The sequence below is a fragment of the Vicugna pacos genome, chromosome 4, assembly GCF_048564905.1.
Source record: "Vicugna pacos chromosome 4, VicPac4, whole genome shotgun sequence".
Lineage (NCBI taxonomy): Eukaryota > Metazoa > Chordata > Mammalia > Artiodactyla > Camelidae > Vicugna > Vicugna pacos.
The window spans coordinates 8,354,281-8,375,001 of NC_132990.1; the positions used below are offsets into that span (position 1 = coordinate 8,354,281).

At 37.0% G+C, this 20,721-nt stretch overlaps 1 protein-coding gene across 3 annotated transcripts in view; it reads left to right on the forward strand.

The window, feature by feature from the left end:
* FRMD3 (FERM domain containing 3) overlaps window positions 1-12,202 on the forward strand; it is a 256,004-nt gene extending 243,802 nt beyond the window's left edge. Inside the window, exons 14-15 of one of the 3 annotated variants that reach the window (XM_006209259.2) lie at window positions 6,743-7,204; window positions 11,979-12,202. In XM_006209259.2, coding sequence (XP_006209321.2) covers window positions 6,743-7,204; window positions 11,979-11,992 — 476 coding nt within the window. In that variant the 3' untranslated portion in view covers window positions 11,993-12,202. Of the gene's footprint in view, window positions 1-6,742; window positions 10,464-11,978 lie in introns of those variants that run through there. The other 2 variants (XM_006209258.3, XM_015243549.3) reach the window with 2 other exon arrangements.
* The last annotated feature ends 8,519 nt before the right edge of the window (window positions 12,203-20,721 follow it).

Below are 20,721 nucleotides of genomic sequence, written 5' to 3' on the forward strand. Positions count from 1 at the left end.
CATCTTTGTTGTCACAAATGGCAGGATTTTCTCATTTTTTTGGTGGCTTAATAATATTTGTGTGTGTGTGTATGTATATGTGTGTGTGTATCTACCTATCTATCTATATATAAAACTTCTTGGGTTGTTTCCATGTCTTGACTGTTGTAAATAATGATGCTACAAACATGGGGATGCAGATATCTTTTCAAGTTAGTATTTTTGTTTCCTTTTGATATATTCTCAGAAGTGGAATTGCTGGATCATATGGTTGTTTAATTTTTAACTTTTTGTGGAACCTCCATGTTGTTTTCCACAATGGCTATATCAGTTTACAATCCTACCAACAATGCACAACATTTCCCTTTTCTCCACATCCTCACCAGCATTTGTTATCTCTTGTCTTTCTGATGGTGGCCATTCTAAAAGGCATGAGCTGAGATGTCACTGTGGTTTTGATTTGCATTTCCCTAATGACTAGTGATGATAAGCATATTTTCATGTACTTGTTGGCCTGTCATATATCCTCTTTAGAAAAATGTCTATTCAGGCCTTTCACCCATTTTAAAATTATTTGCTTTTTGCTATTGAACTGTATGAGTTCTTTATATATTTTGGATACTAACTCCTAATCAGATATGGTTTGCAAATATTTTTTCCCATTCTGGAGGTTGTTTTTTCACTTAGTTTGCTGCTTTTGCTGTGCATAAGCTTTTTAGTTTGATGTAGTCCCACTTGTTTTTTATTTGGTTTCTTGTGCTTTAAGGTTATGTCATAGCCAGAAAATCATTGCCAAGACCTATGTCAAGGAGCCTTTTTCCCCCCTTTGTTTTCTTTAGGGGTTTCAGGGGTCACCTTTCATTAAAATATTTAATCCACTGCAAGTTAATTTTTGTTTTGTTTTTCTTAATTTGGGGGGGCAGGTGGGGTTAAATTTCTTTTTTTTTTTTAAGTGGAGGTGCTGGGGATTGAACCCAGGACATTGTGCATGCTAAGCATGCACTCTACTATTTAAGCTATTCCCACCCCCCTCATTTCAAGTTAATTTTTGTGAGTACTGGAAGATCAGAGTCTAGTTTCATTCTTTCACATGTGAATATCTAATCTTCCCAGTACCATTTATTGGAAAGATTGTATTTTCTTCACTGAGTATTCTGGGCTCCCTTGTCAAATATTAGTTGATTGAATATGCTTCAGTATTTCTGGGCTCTCAATTCTATCCCATTGATCTATTTGTTGGTTTTTATGCCAGTACCATACTGTTTTGATTACTGTAGTTTTATAGTACTGCTTGAAACCAGGAGGTGTGTTGCCCCCTTTGTTTTTTATTCTCAGGATTTCTTTGGCTACGTGGGGTCTTTTGTGGTTCCAGGTAAATTTTAGGATTGTTTTTTCTACTTCTGTAAAGAATTTCACTGGAAATTTGATAGTGGTTGCATTCAATCTATAGATGGCTTTTTGGTGGTACGGACTAAAGATTAGAGCAGAAACAAATGAAATAGAGAACAGGAACACTGGAAAGATTAACTGGTTCTTTGAAAAGAAAACTGAATTGACAAAATTTTGGCTAGACTCACCAAGAAACAAGGAGGACTTTACCTTTTTCATTTATAATTTTGTGGATTTGTATCCTGTTTGTTTTGATGTCTTTTGGTATCAGTATGCTTTGACTTCTTTAACATGTTTCTTTTGTAATTACTACAGGTTTTCCCCTTGTGGTTACCATGAAGCTTACATAAAAATATCTTAAAATTGTAACACTCTATTTTAAACTAATAACAACTTAAGTTCAATACAATGCCTAAGTTTTACACTTGTACTTCTCCCCCCTCATATTTTAGGTTATTGGTGTTATAATCTTGCATATTTTATATTGTGTAACTAATAACAGATTATTGTAGTTAAAATAGTTACTTTTTACATTTTAACTTGTAAACTAGGTTTGTACATGAATTATGCATCAGCATTAGCATATTACAGAATCTAGCTTTGATTATATATTTTTACCATTACCAGTGGTTTTTACATTGCCTTGTTTTTATGATGTTAATTAGTGTCTTTTTATTTCCACACAATGGACTCCCGTTAGCATTTCTTGTAAGGCAGGTCTAATGGTGATGAATTCCCTCAGCTTTTCTTAGTTTGGAAAAGTCTTTATCCCTACATTTCTGAAGTACAGCTTCACTAGGTATTGTATTCTTCATTGACAGTTTGTTTCTTTGAATATGTTATCCTAGTCTCTCTGACCTGAAAAGTTTCTGTTGAGAAACTGCCAATAGTCTTATGGGAGCTCCCTTATACAAACTTAACTCTTTTCTCTTGCTGCTTTTAAAGTTCTTTTCCTTTGACTCTTAACAATTTAATTATAATACATCTTAGTGTACCCTATTTGGGTTCAACCTATTTGGGGTCCTTTACGCCTCCTGAATCTTAATGTCTATTTCTTTCCCCAGGTTTGGGAAGTTTTCAGCCCATATATGCTTTCTGTCGTTTTTTTCTCTTGTCCTTCTGGAATTCCTGTAATACGAATATTGTTTCTTTTCATTGTGGCAGTAAGTGGGACTATGAATTAGCCGGACAGCAGGATCGGACCCAGGGCCTGTATGGCTCATTGTTTGGGGACTCAAGTCAGGCAAGAGTGTGCACTGGATATCTTGGTCAATCTAACCTACCAGCTAAAAGAATTAGAAAAAGAAAAGCAAACAAAACCAAAAGTCAGCAGAAGAAAGGAAATAATAAAGATCAGGGAGGAGATAAATAGAGATTCGAAAACAATGGGAAAAAAAATCAAACCAAGAGCTGGTTTTTAGAAAGAGTAAAAAAATTAACCTCTGGCCAAGCTCACCAAAAAGAGAGCACAAATAAAGAAAGGAAAATGGAAAATTACAACCAATACCACAGAAGTACAAAATATCATACAAAAATACTATGAACAACTATATGGAAATGGATAAACTAGAAGAAATGGACAAGTTTCTGGAAACATACAGTCCACCAAGACTGAATCAAGAAGAAACTGACCACTTGAAATAAAATAAAATTAGCAATAAAAAACCTCCCTACAAACAGAAGTCCAGGACCAGATGGCTTCACTGGGGAATTTGACCAAATATACAAAGAATTCATACCCATCCTTCTCAAACTCTTCCAGAAGATTAAAAAGGAGGGAGTACTCCCAAACTCATTTTATGAAGCCACCATCGCCCTGATACCAAAACCAGGCAAAGACACCACCAAAAAAGAGAATTACAGACCAATATCACTGATGAACACAGATGCAAAATTCTTCAACAAAATATTAGCAAATAGAATCCAACAGCACATAAAAAAGATCATATACCATGATCAACTTGGGTTCATCCCAGGAAACAAGGATGGTTCAACATATGCAAATCAATCAATGTAATACACTACATCAACAAGAGAAAGGACAAAAACCACATGATCATCTCAATAGATGCAGGAAAAGCATTTGATAAAATTCAACACTCATTTACGATAAAAACCCTTACCAAAGTGGGTATAGAGGGAACATATCTCAACATAATAAAAGCTATGTATGACAAACCAGCATAGTACTTCAACAGTGAAAAACTGAAAAACCTTTCCACTAAAGTCTGGGACAAGACAAGGCTGTCCACTCTTACCACTTCTATTCAACAGTCTTACAAGTCCTAGACACAGCAATTAGGCAAAGAAAAAGAAAAGGGATTCAAATTGGAAAAGAAGAGGTAAAACTGTCACTATATGCAGATGACACGATACTATATATAGAAAACCCTAAAAGCTCCGCACAAAAACTACTAGAGCTGATTGAAGAATTCAGCAAGGTAGCAGGATACGAGATTAATGTACCAAAATCAGTTGCATTTCTTTGCACTAATGATGAATCAACAGGAAAAGAAAGTAAAGAAAAACCCCTTTTAAAATAGCACACAAAGTAATAAATTACCTAGGAATCAATCTAACCAAGGAGGTGAAAGACTTATACATGAAGAACTACAACACACTGACTAAGGAAATTAAAGAAGACTTAAAAAATGGAAAGATATCCCATGTTCCTGGATTGGAAGAATCAATATTGTTAAAATGGTCATACTGTCCAAGGCAATCTAGATTTAATGCAATCCCTATCAAATTACCCAGGACATATTTTGCAGAACTAGGACAAATCATATTAAAATTCATATGGAATCACAAAAGACCCAGAATTGCCAAAATATTACTGAAGAAAAAGAATGAGGCTGGAGGAATAACCCTCCCAGACTTAACACAATACTACAGAGCTACAGTAATCAAAACAGCATGGTATTGGTACAAAAACAGACATATGGATCAAAGGATCAGAATAGAGAGCCCAGAAATGAACCCACAAACTTTTGGTCAACTAATCTTCGACAAAGGAGGCAAGAATATACAATGGAATAAAGACAGTCTCTTCAGCAAATGGTGTTGGGAAAACTGGACAGCTGCATGTAAGTCAATGAAGCTAGAATACTCCCTCACACTATACACAAAAACAAATTCAAAATGGATTAAAGACTTAAACATAAGACAAGACACAATAAATCTCCTAGAAGAAAACATAGGCCAAACATTATATCACATACATCTCAGCAATGTTCTTCTAGAGCAGTCTACCCAAGAAATAGAAATAAAAGCAAAAATAAACAAGTGGGACCTAATTAAACTTACAAGCTTCTGCACAGCAAAGGAAACCATGAGCAAAACAAAAAGACAACCTACGGAATGGGAGAAAATATTTGCAAAAGATAAGACTGACAAGGGCTTGATTTCTAGAATACATAAACAGCTCATATAACTTAATAAGAAAAAAATAACCCAATCCAAAAAGGGGCAGAAGACCTAAACAAGCAATTCTCCAGTGAAGACATACAAATGACCAATAGGCACATGAAAAAATGCTGAATATCACTAATTTTCAGAGAAATGCAAATCAAGACTACAAGGAGGTATTACCTCACACCAGTCAGAATGGCCCTCATTCAAAAGTCCACAAATGATAAATGCTGGAGAGGGTGTGGAGAAAAGGGAACCCTCCTACACTGTTGGTGGGAATGCAGTTTGGTGCAGCCACTGTGGGAAACTGTATGGAGATTCCTCAAAAGACTAAAAATAGACTTACCATTTGACCCAGCAATCCCACTCCCGGGCATATATCCAGAGGGAACCTTAATTCAAAAAGACACCTGCACCCCAATGTTCATAGCAGCACTATTTACAATAACCAAGGCATGGAAACAGCCTAAATGTCCATCGACAGATGACTGGATAAAGAAGTTGTGCTATATTTATAAAATGGAATACTAATCAGCCATAAAAAATAATAAAATAATGTCATTTGCAGCAACATGGATGTTCCTGGAGAATGTCATTCTAAGTGAAGTAAGCCAGAAAGAGAAGAATACCATACGATATTACTCATATGTGAAATCTTTTAAAAAAGAGAGAGACATGAACTTACATATAAAACAGAAACAGATTCACAGACATAGAATACAGACTTGTGGTTGCCTGCAGGGAGGAGGGGTGGGAAGGGATAAATTGGGAGTTCGAGATTTGCAGATACTGACTGGTATATGTAAAACAGATAAACAAGTTTATACTGTATAGCACAGGAAAATATATTCAACGTCTTGTAGCTTACAGTGAAAATGAATATGTATAAATTCATGTATGACTGAAAAACTCTGCTGGACACCAGAAATTGACACAACATTGTAAACTGACTATGCCTCAATTAAAAAAAGGAAAAAAAAGCTGGTTTACAGTTACCTAATATATCTGACTACCAATTTAGTATTATACTATAGATCCATCCTGGGAACATTTCTTTGATTCTGCCTTTCCCAGTAAAAACCCAAGATTCAAAGTTAGGAGAGCTGGCCTTTGGCCTGATAGTAGGTAATTGAATTTCTCGTCTGTAAAACGTGAAGTTAAGAAACCCTATTCCCTGGTAAATTTTAAGAAATAATGTTTATACCCTTTGACCAAGAAATTTTTCTTTCAGACATCAAATGAACTGCAACAAGAGAGGGGAAAAGGGTTTTATATATAAAGATGTCTCATAGCATTTTTTCCACAACTGCAAAGCAATCTAAATGTTTGCCAACAGGCAACTAATATGATATTAACTACGTAGAAAATTTGGCAGCCATTATAAATGCCAATGGGAGTTTACATCAACACAGAAAATGTCTAAGTTAAAATGTTAAAGGACCAAGATGCAAATCTGTTCATACAATATGATTGCAATTATATAAAATGAAAAACCACAAAACTGTGCCTAGAATGAAGACTAGAACATAATACATAATATAATAAAATGGTTATCATTGGCTAGCAGATTCTCTAATTTTCCTGTAATACTTTACTCGATGACAGTGTTGACCTGTGAAAGGCACCACTCAAAATTATAACATGATAGTGATTTCCTGCCTTTTTATTCTTGCAGACATGACCAAAGTTGGAGGTTTTCAGACCATAATTGCTCGTGTAAATGTTGTAAATACTGCCAACTATTTGAGGTGTTTTGGTTATTTTGGGTTTAACATGTTGACCTTAAAACTTATGGTAGGATCTGTTATAAAAATGACTTTGTTTAAAGTCAGGATTCCACAGAGCAATTTCACGGATTCCCTAAATTCCATTCGTTAGTTTTGGTTTGTTTCAAGCTACAGATCTTTGTGGAAAAAGAACACCTGAAATTTAAAATTAAGAAAAATCCATCTCTTCTATACAGGTATTCCGTTGCCCAAAGAAGATGCCACTTCTGCCCCCTTGATCTCCAGCTCACCAGTGAAGGAATCCCGTGACTATGAAGACCCCCCAAGTGAAGAGGAAGAGAAAATGAAAGAAGAGCCCTTGACCATCTCGGAACTGGCATACAACCCCAGTGCCAGCCTGCTCCCCACCCCGGTTGACGATGAGGAGATTGACATGCTCTTTGACTGTCCATCTAGGCTGGAGTTGGAAAGAGAAGACACAGACTCGTTCGAGGAACTGGAAGCAGACGAAAACGCCTTTTTAATGGCCGAAGAAGAGGAGCTGAAGGAGGCTCGCCAGGCTTTGTCGTGGAGCTATGACATTCTGAGTGGCCATATTCGGGTGAACCCACTGATCAAGAGTTTTTCCAGGCTCCTTGTGGTGGGCCTGGGGCTGCTGCTCTTTGTATTCCCCCTGCTCCTCCTCCTTTTGGAGTCAGGTATTGATCTCTCCTTCTTATGTGAAATCCGCCAGACGCCCGAGTTTGAGCAGTTTCACTATGAATACTACTGTCCTCTCAAGGAGTGGGTGGCTGGCAAAGTCAACCTCGTTCTCTACATGCTGGGTTGCTCATAAAACTCCTCTCTCATATGACTAAGGGCTATATTCAATACTAGTGATTTGGTTTTTTTCAGCAAATGCCTGGTTCTGAGTGGTCACGGGGCCGTCAACAGGTGTTCCTTACTCCTCTGATTATTCAAACCTTTAAGTTAGCTTTCCATTATTCATGGCAAATACAGTTATTTTAGTTACAGGCCAGGAAGATGGCCTCTAAATAACCAAAAACACATTTATTTTTTATTATAGTACAGACATACTCTTTATCTATTATAATACATTGAGCCGAATTAGATTTCCTCCTTTTTTAAAATAGTTATTAGCACCATTACAAGCTATAAGGTTCAGAATCAGAATTTTAGTAAAAACCCAAGAGACAGTTTTTGAATATCATCCTTAGAGAAAACAATGTCCTCTAACCAATGCCTATACAACTAAATTTATGCTGGGCTTTTGTTTTTGTTTTTTTAAAAATATTTTTATGTGTTCAAAATATTTTGGTAAATTTTTGGCAAAAAAAGAAGCCTCCTGGAGTTATTTAAGTGTACAGATTGTAAGATTAATGCACAAAGGGTATGTCAGGAATTTTTTAATGTTTTGGCACTGGTTTGTTTTTTAAAATATTTTTGGCTGAACAATCACATAATTTGTTGTTACCTGCATATGAGACAGAAAATAGGAAGAAAAATACTGTAGAAAATAAGCTCTGAAATGGATGATGGAACTGGAGGATGCAGACATGGAAAAATGGACCACCCAGTGTCCACTTGAGGCTCTCCAAGTAGTTGGACAAGATGACTTGCTACTTTCATCTGCATTCTGTCCATTTATTCTGGCTGAGGGAACAGAATGTTTTTAAAAGAAAGTGAAACTTTAAAGGAAAAAAGGTAAAGGATATGTTAGTTAATTGCATATTATTGTACCTTAACCCAACAGTGGAAGCAGATGGGAACTGGTAAAAGGGCAAGTAGAAAAACAAGAGTTCTGGTGAGGCTGGTAGAGGCAGGCAAGTGGTGGTAGACAAATGATCTATTTTATGAAAGTGGTGGTGTTGCAAGGTATTGGATGATGTAAAGAACAATGCACTCTGAGTTGACATAAATATGTTTAAGTGGATTAAAATAAAAGTGGAAAAACTTGAAGGTACTTTTTTTGGTCCTTCATGCCATTCATCGAGATTCCATGGAAGAAAGTTTAACAGAAGTGTGTGTAAGAGACAGAGAGAGAGAGACAGAGAGAGAGAGAAAGGAAGAAAGAGTGTGAAGAGCATGGATCTTGGCTTTTTGATAAATGCTGATGGTCTTCCTTGTGGTGGTGACTATACACCTTTACTTTCCTAGTTTCCTTTCCCTCATTCATTAACTGGGGCTCTCATTAAGAAAGTGGAGGGGACTCATTAGATGGATATACCATTTTGGCTTCGATGAAGTAGTGAAATGACTCCCTAAGCTGACAGTACAGGGGATAAATGCCCTAATTACCTTGATACCATTAAATCCAGGACGGAAAGGCTCCGACGCCTTCCCGTGGAGAATACTTACCAATACTGAGCTATAAGTGAGAAAGGGAAGAGTAAGGAGCTTAGGGCATAAAGCATAGGGATTTCTCCAGACTGTAAATGAAGGCATGGAATGTTTTCAGAGGGACTGGGCTGCCTGTAGTCTTTCCCTAACTCCAGCTCTCCCATTAGCATAATTTCCAAATTGGCCATTCCAGTCCTACTCATTTGTGGAGCACAGAGGGCTTTATTAGACATTTAATTTTGTAAATCAGTTTTCACAGTCAGCTTATCAAGCCTTAAGTTGAGCAAACTATAATTTGCTATTAAGTTTATAGGGTGTTCTTTCTTATGTACTTGACTCCTGCAATTCAATACCAATAATGAAATCAATTAACTATAATTTATTTTGGAAGTCTGCAAATGGCCACCTTTGAAACTGACATTTCCCCCCCCTTATTTATGGCTTAAAGTCATACTTTTTGACATAAGGGTACACTAGTGTTGTCGGAACACAATTAGTACCCCCTTCTAATCATGCTTCACATCATTGTCTTTGAAGTTCTAACCATAGCAAATCATCCAGCCCTTGCCCCTTTAAACTAATATTAAACAGTATTTTTTAATTATGGAAGTAATTTATTGCCCATCATAAAACTGAAAAAATACTGACCGGATAAATATCACACATAGTCCAGCCATGCAGATTTACATTAAGGACTAATAAACATATAATTTTAACATTTCCAGCTAACATCTCTTTTCTCTTAGACAAAACCTTCACTGTTGAAGTAGAAATGTTTTTAAGTGAAAGAGTTGACAGGAGAGTCTGCTGAATTTAAACATTAGCTACGAGAGGTAAAACTCGGATCCTGAAATGTCATTTTGTCAGGATAGAATCAGTGTCTTTTAGAAAATATCCACTTAAGTTTTGTTAGAAGACAGTCACCAGTTGCCTGAATCAAATGAGGAAAAGACTGCTTCCAAAGATGGAGAATATATAATACAGTGAGATACAGAATTCAAAGCAAGTGTGTGAGTATATGTATATTCCATATTATTGGTATATATGTGTTACTATATGAATCTGTATATATGTGTGTATTTGTATACACACAACTGATACGCCCTTCGTACGTAGTTGTTTTTATTTTCCCCAGTAGAGGAATTTGTGACACATTGTTATTCCTTTTCCCTCTCAGATATCATAGTGGATAAAACCCAGTCTCAAAGGGTTCAATTTTCCATGAAAACCACCATGTGTATATTTGTGGTTTTGTATACACACATATATGGCAAATACATATACACACACAATCTTGTCTTTAGTGCTAATGCAAGTTGGATCATGAAAAAAATGTAGGTGAAGTGTCGTGTATTTCTGTCTGTGCTTGGAACATACTGTAAAATGTTATGTACCTGGAATATATTTTGTGGCTTGTCTAATATTTATAAAGACAACTCTGGGAAGAATTCAAAATGAATCGATTTCATTGAAATACTAGAGATATGGGGGCCATGTTACCTGTGATTGGAGCCTTATCTTTGTATAGTGAAATCTGCATTTCTATGTCAACATCCAGATTGTTTTATATGTTAATATGGTGGCAGGAATCCCTAATAAAAATACTCTGGGGAAAAATGTTTCTGCAATCATTTAGTTTTATTCAAAGTAAAGCTGAATAAATAGCCTGTTGGAAACTACAGAAAGGTGCCATCTAGTACCATGAAGTGAGGTCACCCTAGAATGGTGACAGCAGGGGGGAAAAAAATCAGAGGTAATGGATGGAATTAACCTTTTCAGAGCTACCCAGGCTAAAAGCAAAAACAGTGAGTGCACTAGAAATGCACCCAACATAAATGACATCTATAGTTTAATTAGTGGCATTCTAGTTTTCTGTTTCTCTAGTGGCATTAGAAATAGAGAAATAGAAAAGCACAGGAAAAAAAAAAGAAGGGTGTTCTGCATGACAGGGAGGAGGAAGGATTTCAGAGCGCTAGCAGTTAGAAAGTCATTATTTCCTGTGCCAGAGAGACCTACATCCGACCCAACTCTGCAACACTTGCCATTAAACATCTATTTGTTCACAGGCCCTGTGAAAATCTTACTATTCTCCTGTCTTCCCCTCCATTCAGCATGGTCTAAAAGGCCCTCTGCTTTGGTCTGGCACAAAGCTAACAACTCCACACCTGACAGTTGCGGAACAACCGGAAGGTGTTGCTCTGAATGGAGTAAAAGGGGGGCTCTCTTTACTATAGGAACCAGTGATGTCCAGGTGAACTGTACCCTAGCTGTGGTGGCCTAGTCAAGATTTTTTTTTTCAGTTTTATGGAAATGTAATTGACAAATACCGGTGTATTATTTTTAGGTGTACAACATAATGATTTGATACATGTATATATTGAAAAATGATTACCACAAGTTTAGTCAATGTCCATCACCTCACATAGTTAAAATTCTTTTTCTCATGATGAGAACTTTTAAGATTGCTGACTTAGTAACCTGCAGATAGATATACAGTACAGAATTGTTAACTAGAATCACCAAGCTGTATATTATATCCCCAGGACTTAATTATAACTAGAAGTTTGTACCTTTTGACCCCCTTCATCCATTTTACCCCTCTGGGGGCTGAGGGTGGTGAAGTCTGTCAAGTTCGTCCTCAGCAGTCCTCAGGGGTCCCAGCTCCAGAGCACAGGCAAGAAAAGGAATTCGGTGGCCCGTGTTCAGGCATGTGAGGTGACTCAGACCTACAGTCCTGACTCCAGCACGCTCATCAGCACCTTGTTTGCCTTAATGTCTGTAGACTGGGAGGCTCGCACAAAACGGCCCTTGGCCATTTGTTCATTGAGCAGTCCAGGCTCCTGACTCAACCTTGCCTCTTGGGAAAAACCCTTTTCATTATTTGTATATTCCTTGCTCAGCCAAATAGAGCAAAGATCTCCTAACCACACTCCAGCTTGGAAGGAAAGAAGTGGGGAGAAGCTTCCACCTGGGGTGACCTCGGGATGGTTGGGGTTGATGAACTGAGACTTGGGGCCGCCTTTCTCTACTGGGCGGAAATAATGTGCTAAAGGACCCTGCTTACTTGTCCTCCTGCTTCTTCTCTCTCTCTCTCTCTCTCTCTCTCTCTTGGACCTGCTTTTGGGCTTCCAGTCTACATGCAGTAAACAGATCCAGCAGGACCTGCCCATGCTGGGCCTACCCAGGACCGGTTCTCCATGTTCCAGCCTCAGTCTGTTACGGGGTGGGTAAGTTTGGTGAGCCCCACCCAGTGGGCTCAACTGTCATCACTTCAGAGAGGATGAAAGAAACCGCACTTTGGCCTCAGATCCTAACTGTGTTCTTCAATCCACCAATAAAGCTGGATTTTAATCCTCTTCTGGGCATTGCATCTACTGTCTACTGGGAAGTGGGATGGGTGATGAGGAGTGGTTCACAGTTCACACTAAGTACACTCAATATTTACAACCTCTGTAACCTCCAATGTTGCAACAAGGAAGGAGTGGAGGAGGCTGCTCCTGGCTGAACTCAGGGATCAGAGAATGTCTGCCACTGACATCAGCCCCAACAGGCCTGGCCGATGGGTGAGGGAACTTGGACCTAATATTAGTAAAGAACAGAGGAGAGGGTTGATTGGAAGCTCATATCCCTCTTCTTTACCTGTAGCTGATGCTGACCCTACATATCTCTTTGGAAAGAAAACCAAAGCCACTTCCTGCTTGTAAAGGAAAACTTAGTAGGACATAGGCTATACTTCGTGTGGTACCAAGTATTGAAACCTGTCTTGCAAATTACAGCAGCTCCTCCAGTGAACCCAGATCACCTGGGTCTCCTCATCCACAAGAATTATGATTTTGGTAATTCTAAGGACTGTGAGCTTTCCAAGGAGACTACCCTTCAAGGGAGAGAATATACTGAGAAACCAACATTGGTTTCCACTCTGCTTGGCAGTTACAGTATTCATAATAAGTTAAAAACATAGTGTTATTGTTTGGGCATCGGTCTCCTGTCACGTCTGTGGTGAGGAACCAGCTTCCTCCCACACAAGATCAGCCTGTGTCCTCATCACCCTGAGCTGCTGGTTCTGCAAAGGTGCAAACCAGCCCCTGAACAGTGGTGGCCACAGAGAGGTACCACCTCCTGGTCATAGGGTTTCTATATAATCTATTGTTCAAACCGGGACTCTCTTGAGAATGAAAGGGGGTGTTTTTATTGACTACGTCACAGTGACAGCCGTTAACTAGGACTTTTCCAGACACACTGCCTGTAGGGCTTTGCTCCGTCAGATAGATGCCCTCTTTCAACAGTTCCTCCAGCAAAATGTTAATAAGGTGAAAAAAGGAAAGATTATTGACCTATAGTCACAGTTCTCCTACTTGCCATCAAGAATCAGACTGAAAGTCACCAAAATTAATTATATCATGGGTTTTGGTATGAGACTGTAAATTACACAGAAGATTATTTTAAATGAGACTTCTGGCACTGAATATTCAATGCTACACACTCAATTTGCTTGCCATTTGTAATGCTGACTTTCTCATGTAATGTGAAGCAGGTAGAGAGGTAGAGTAATCTCAAGGTTGCTTTTACCTCCATAGTCCTGAATTTCACATTTCTGATTTGCACATACACAACGATGAGCAGCTTAACTGTGAGCAACCTAGTAACACTAAGTTCACTCAGGACTGAGTTACGCCAGTTCATACAACTCAATAACAAAAAACAAACAACACAATCCAAAAATGGGCAGAAGACCTAACGAAGTATTTCTCCAATAAAGATATACAAATGGCCAACAGGAACATGAAAAAATGCTCAGTGTTGCTAATTATCAGAAAAATGCAAACCAAAACTAAAATGAGGCATCACCTCACACCTGTCAGAATAGCCATCATTAAAAAGTTCACAAACAATAAATGCTGGAGAGGGTGTGGAGAAAAGGGAACCCTCCTACTGTTGATGGGAATGCAGTTTGGTGCAGCCATTTTGGAAAAGAGTATGGAGATTCCTTAAAAAACTAGAAAGAGTTACCGTATGATCCAGCAATCCCACTCCTGGGCATATATCTGGAGGAAACTAATTTGAAAAGATACATGCACCTCAATGTTCATAGTAGCACTATTTACAGTAGCCAAGACATGGAAACAACCTAAATGTCTATCAACAGATGACTGGGTAAAGAAGTTGTGGTATATCTATACAATGGAATACTACTCAGCCATAAAAAACAATAAAATAATGCAGCAATATGGATGGAACTGAAGATCATCATTCTAAGTGAAGTAAGCCAGAAAGAGAAAGAAAAATACCACATGCTATCACTTACATGTGGAACCTAAAAAAAGACAAACTAACTTATTTACAAAACAGAAACAGACTCACAGACACAGAAAAGAAACTTATGGTTACCAGGGGGAAGGGGATTGGAAGGGATAAGTTGGGAGTTTGAGATTTGCAGATACTAATATATATAAAATAGATAAACAACAAGTTCGTACTGTATAGCACAGGGAACTATATTCAATACCTTATAATGACCTATAATAAAAAATATTTATATATAGATGAATCACTATGCTGTACACCAGAAATTAACACAACATTGTAAATCAACTATATTTCAAAAAACAAAAAGCCAACATACAGAAATTAGCTGTATTTTTCTATACCAACAATGAACTATCAGAAAGGGAAATTAAGAAAACAATCCCACTCGCAATAGCATCAAAAATAATAAAATATTTAGGGCTAAATTTAACCAACAAGGTTAAAAATTCTATAAGCCAAAAGCTTAAGACATTGATATAAGAAACTGAAGAAGACAAATAAACAAAAAGCTATTTCATCTCATGGACTGGAAGAATTAATACTGTTAAAATGTCCATACCACCCAGAGATCTACAGATTTAATGCAATCTCTATAAAAATTCCAATGGCAATTTTCACAGAAATAGAACCAACAATCCTAACATTTGTGTGGAAACACATAAGACCCCAAATAGCCAAAGGAACCTTGGGAAAGAAGAACGAAGCTGGAGGCATTACACTTCCTTATTTCAAATTATATTACAAAATTATAGTAATCAAAATAGTATGGTACAAGCATGAAACCTGTCACATAGATCAAGGGAACAAAATACATGCTCCAGAAATAAGCCCATGTATATATGGTCAATTAATTTATGGCACAGGAGAAAGAATATACAATGGGGGAAAGGGTAGTATCCTCAATCAACAGTGTTGGAAAATACTGGATAGCCACATGCAAAAGAATGAAACTCTATCTTACACAAAATTAACTCAAGATTAATAAAGACTTGAACATAAGACCCAAAACTGTAAAACTCTTAGAAGAAAAAAATAGAGAAGAAGTTCACTGACACTGGTTTTAGCAATGATATTTTGGATTTGACATCAATAGCAAAAATAAGTGGGACTACATCAAAATAAAAAGCTTTTGTTGGCAAAGGAAACCACCAACAAATGAAAAGGCAGCATATGGAATGAGAGAAAGTATTTGTAAGTCACATATTCAGAAAAGGGTTACTACCAAAAATACACAAGGAACTCACCCAACTCAATAGAAAGAAATCAAAACAAATAAAACAAAAACCCCAAACAAATGGATAAAAGGTCTGAATAGACTTATTTTTCCAAAGAAGACATACAAACGGCAAATGGGTACATAAAAAGGTGCTCAGTATTAACAATCATCAGGAAAATGCAAATCAACAACAATATGAGCCATCATCTCACATCTGTTAAGATGGCTATTATCAAAAAGATAAGAGATAACAAGTACTGGTCAGGATATGAAGAAAAGAGAACCCTTGCAGACTGTTGTAAGGAATTTACTGTTTTTGTTTTTTTAAATTTGGAAGGGAAGAGTAATTAGGTTTATTTATTTATTTTTAATGGAGGCACTGAGAATTGAACCCAGGACCTCGTGCATGCGAAGCATGTACTCTACCACTGAGACGTACCCTTCCCTCTGTTGTTAGGAATTTAAATTGGTAAAGCCACTATGGAAAATATGACAGTTCCTCAAGAAATTAAAAATAGAATAACCATATGTCCCAGGAATTCCACTCTAGATATATATTCAAAGGAGATAAAATTCTTAATCTTTAAAAGACATTTGTACTCCCATGGTTATTGCAGCATTATTCAAATAGCCACAGTATGGAAACAACCTAAGTGTCCATCAATGAATGACTGGATAGAGAAGATGTGATACATATACTCACACACAAACACACAGGAATATTATTCAGCCTTAAAAAAGAAAACCCTGTATCTGCAACAATATGGATGGACCTTGAGGGTGTTATACTAAGTAAAATAATCAGACAGAGAAAGGTCTACAGTGATATCATTTATATGTGGAATCTAAACAATACAAAACAACACATGAAACTTACTTATAAAAAGCAAAGAGTAGAAAAGTGGTGGCCAGAGCCTCAGGGTATGTGTAGGAGTGGAGGAAACAGGAAGAGGTTGTGAAAAGAGTATAAACTTTCAGCCATAAAGATGAATAAGTTCTGAGAATATACATTCTGAGAATATAATGTATATATAATATGGACAAAAGTGTATTGTATAATTGAAATTTGCTAAGAGAGTATAACTTAAAAGTTCTAACACCAAAAAAAAAAAAAGACTAAATATGTGAGGTAATGGACATGTTAATGAACTCAATGGGGGGAATTCTTTCACAACGCATACATATATCAAATATATGTTGCACACTTTAAATATTTCACAATTTTACTTGTCAATTTTACTTCAGTGGGCAAAAATTTAAAGTTTTACTTTAAAAATGAAAAAAATGGGTTAATAAGCTATGCTTCCACCTTAGGAAAACAGACCAAAAAAGAGCAAACTAAATTCAAAATAAGCACAAGAAAAGAAATAAGAATTAGAGGAGAAATCAACAAAATTGATAGCAGGAAATCAATAGAGGAAAGTAAATGAAACCAAAAGCTGAGTTTTGGGAGGAAAAAAAATCAACAAAATTGGTAAGCTTCTAGCCAGACTAACTAAAAAGCAGAGAGGAACAGAGAAGACACAAACTACAGAATAAAAGGAATGGAGATACCAGAAATGGAAAGGTGACATCATCAGAAACCCCATGAACATTGAAAAGTTAAAGGAATATTATGAACAACTTTATGCCCAGAAGTTAAATAAGGTAGATGAACAAATTTTTTGGAAGACACAATCTGCTAAACATCAAAGAAGAAGAAACAGACAATCTGATTAGGCCTATATCTATTAAAGAAGTCAAATTAACAATTAATAACTTTCCAAAAGTGAAAGCACCTGACCCAGATGGACTCACTGGTGAATTCTACCAAATATTTAATGAAGAAATTATACAAATTCTCTGCAATCCCTTTTAGAGTTTAGAGGCAGAGTTAATACCTCCTAAATCATTTTATGAAGTCAGCATTGCCCTGATACCAAAACCAAAGATATTATAAGAAAACTAAGCATCAATATCTCTCATGAGCACAGATGTAAAAATCATCAACAAAATATTAGCAAATTTAATGCAACAATATATAAAAAGAATTACATATCATAACCAAGTGAGATTTATCCCAGGTACACAAATCTGGCTCAACATACAAAAATCAATAAATATAATCCATCACATCAATAGGCAAAAAAAAAAAAAATCAGTAGTATCTTCGTATTTCTTTAATCTAAAACTTTTAAAACAAAAATTTATTTAAAAATCAGTATCAATAAGGGTTAATTTTTTAAAACATACAAAAAAGAAAAATTATGTATCATATTAACAGATGCAGAAAAAATTCAAAAATACCTCCTAGAAGTCATAGGCAATTATAGCAAGAAAGCAAGATACAAGGTTAATATAAAAGTTGATTGCTTTCCTATATACTAGCAATGAACAAGTGGAGTCTGAAATTAAAAATACAATTACCATTTACATTAGCACCCAACCCCCCCCCCAAAAAAATAGGTATAAATATAACAAAATATTATAAGACCTATATGAGGAAAACTACAAACTGATGAATGGAATCAAAGAACAACTAAGTAAATGAAGAGATAGTCCATGTTCACAGATAGGAACACTCAGTATTGTGAAGATGTCAATTATTCCTAACTTGATCTATAGATTCAGTGCAATCTCAATCAGAATCCCAGCAAATTATTTTATGATACTAACAAACTGATTCTGAAGTTTATATGGAGAGAAAAAAGGCCCAGAATAGCCAATACCATATTGAAGAACAAAATTGGCTGACTGATACTACATGACTTCAAGACTTAATATAAAGCTACAATAATCAAGACTGTGGTACTGGTGAAAGAATAGACAAATAGCCTAATGGAACAGAACAGAGAGCCCTAAAATAGACCAAAATAAATCAGTCAAACTTATCTTTGACAAAGGAGCTAAGGCAATACAATAAATAAAATAAAGTCTTTTCAACAAATAATACTGGAACAACTGGACATCCACTTGCAAAAAAAAAATGAATCTAGGTAGAGAATTTACACTCTTTATAAAAATTAGCTCAAAATAGACCACAGACCCAAATATAAAACATCAAACTATAAAACTTCTGGAGATAATACAGGAGAAAACCTAAATCAACTTGAGTATGGTGAAGACTTTTTAGATACAAAACGAAAGGCAAAATCCAGGAAAAAAATAATCAATAAGCTATATTTCATTAAAATTGAAAACTTCTTCTCTGAGAAAGACATTCTAAAGAGAATAAAAGACAAGCCACAAACTGGGAGAAAATATTTGCAAAAGAGACATCTGATAAGGAATTGGTATACAAAATATACAAAGAACTCTTAGTCTTAGCAATAAGAAAACAATCTATTTAAAAATAAATCAAAGACTTAACACCTAACCAAAGAACGTATACAGATTGCAAATAATCATATGAAAAGATGCTCCACATCATAAGTCATGAAAGAAATGGATGTTAAAATGAGATACCAATGCAAAACTGTCTGAATGGCCAAAATTCAGAACACTGGCAAAACCAACTGCTAGCAAGGATTTGGGGCAACAGAGATGTTCATTCACTGCTGGTGGGAATGCAAAATAGTACAGCCACTTGGGAAGATAGTTTTCCTCTTATCATATGATTCAGCAATCACACTCCATGGTTTTTACCCAAGGGAGTTAAAAACTTATGTCCACACAAAAGCTTGCACATATATGTTCATAGCAGATTTATTCAAAATTGCCAAAACTTGGTAGCAACCAAGATGTCCTTAGGTAAATAGATAAATAAAATGTGGTACATCCTGATAATGGAATATTCTTCAGCACTGAAAAGAAATTATTTATCAAGCCATGAAAATACATGAATGAAGCTTAAGTGCATACTCCTAAGTGAAATTAGTCAGTCTGAAAAGGTTATATACCATATTATTCCAACTATGGAGACAGTAAAAATTTCAGTGATTGCCAAGGTTTGGGTGGGCAAGATGAATAGGCAGAGTAGAGAGAATTTTTAGGGCCATTAAAATACTCTGTATGAGATTTCCAGTCAAGATGGCAGAGTGGTAGGACCACGAGCTTGCCTCTCCTCATGACTACAACAAATCCACAACTGAATGCTAAACAACCATCAAAAAAAAAAAAAGACTGGAACCTAGCAAAAAAGATCTTCTGCAACTGGAAACAGAGAGAGAGAACCACAGCAAGATGGTAGGAGGAGCGTGCTCACAATGTAATTGGGCCCCATACCCCTCAGGTGGGAGACCCACAAGCTGAAGAACAGTTAACTCACAGAGGCCCTCCCACAGGAGTGAGAGCTCTAAGTCCCACCTCAGGGTCCCCAGCTTGGGTTCCAGCATTGGGAAGAGAAGGAGACCCCAGGACACCTGGTTTTGAAGGCCAGCAGGGCTTGGTGCCGGGAGCCCCACGGCACTGGCGGAAACGGAGACCCCACTTGCTTGGGAAGCGTACACGGAATCTCATGTGCTCCAGGTCCAAGGGCAGAGCCAGTGAGTTCATAGGCACCTGGGCCAAGCCTGCCTGCTGGATTTGGAGGGTCTTCTGGGGATGAGGGGGAAGGCTGCAGCTAACCCAGGGGACATAAAAGCTGGTGGCCGACATTCTGGGAGTGTTCATCTCCATGAGCTTTCCTAGAGGATGACATCTTGATTGGATCATTAGCACCAAGACCTAGCCCCACCCAACAATCTGTAGGGAAGCCTCAGGCCAAACAACATACAGGGTGGGAACACAGACCCACCCATCAGCAGACTTCCTAAGCCACAAAGGCCTCTAGACACAGCTGTATCCACCAGAGGTCCAGGACAAAGCTTCACCCTGCAGTGAGCAGGCACTGGCTCCTCCTGCCAGGAAACCTGCATAAGCCTCTAGTCCAGCCTCATCCACCTGGGACAGATACTAGGAATAAGAAAACAACAATCCCAAAGCCTGTGGAAGGAATCCACAAACACACAGAAAGATAAGACATATGAGGTGGCAAAGGAATATCCCCCAGGCCAAAGCAAAAGATGAAATCCCAGAAAAAGAACTAAGTGATGAGGAGATAAACAATTTATCTGAGAAAGAGTTTAAAGTAAGGATGGCCAAGATGTTCAGAGAACTCAAGAGGAGTATAGATGCACAGAGTGAAGTTTTTAGCAAAGAGTTGGAAAATATAAAGAATACCCAAACAGAGCTGAAGAACAAAATCACTGAAACAAGTAACACACTAAAAGGAACCAAGAATAGGCTAAATGAGGCAGAAGAATGGATCAGTAAGCTAAAAAACAGATTAGTGAAAATCACTACTTCAGAACAGAAAAAAAGAATAAAAAGGAATGAGGATAGTTTAAGAGAACTCTGGGACAACATGAAGCACATTAATATTTATATTATAGG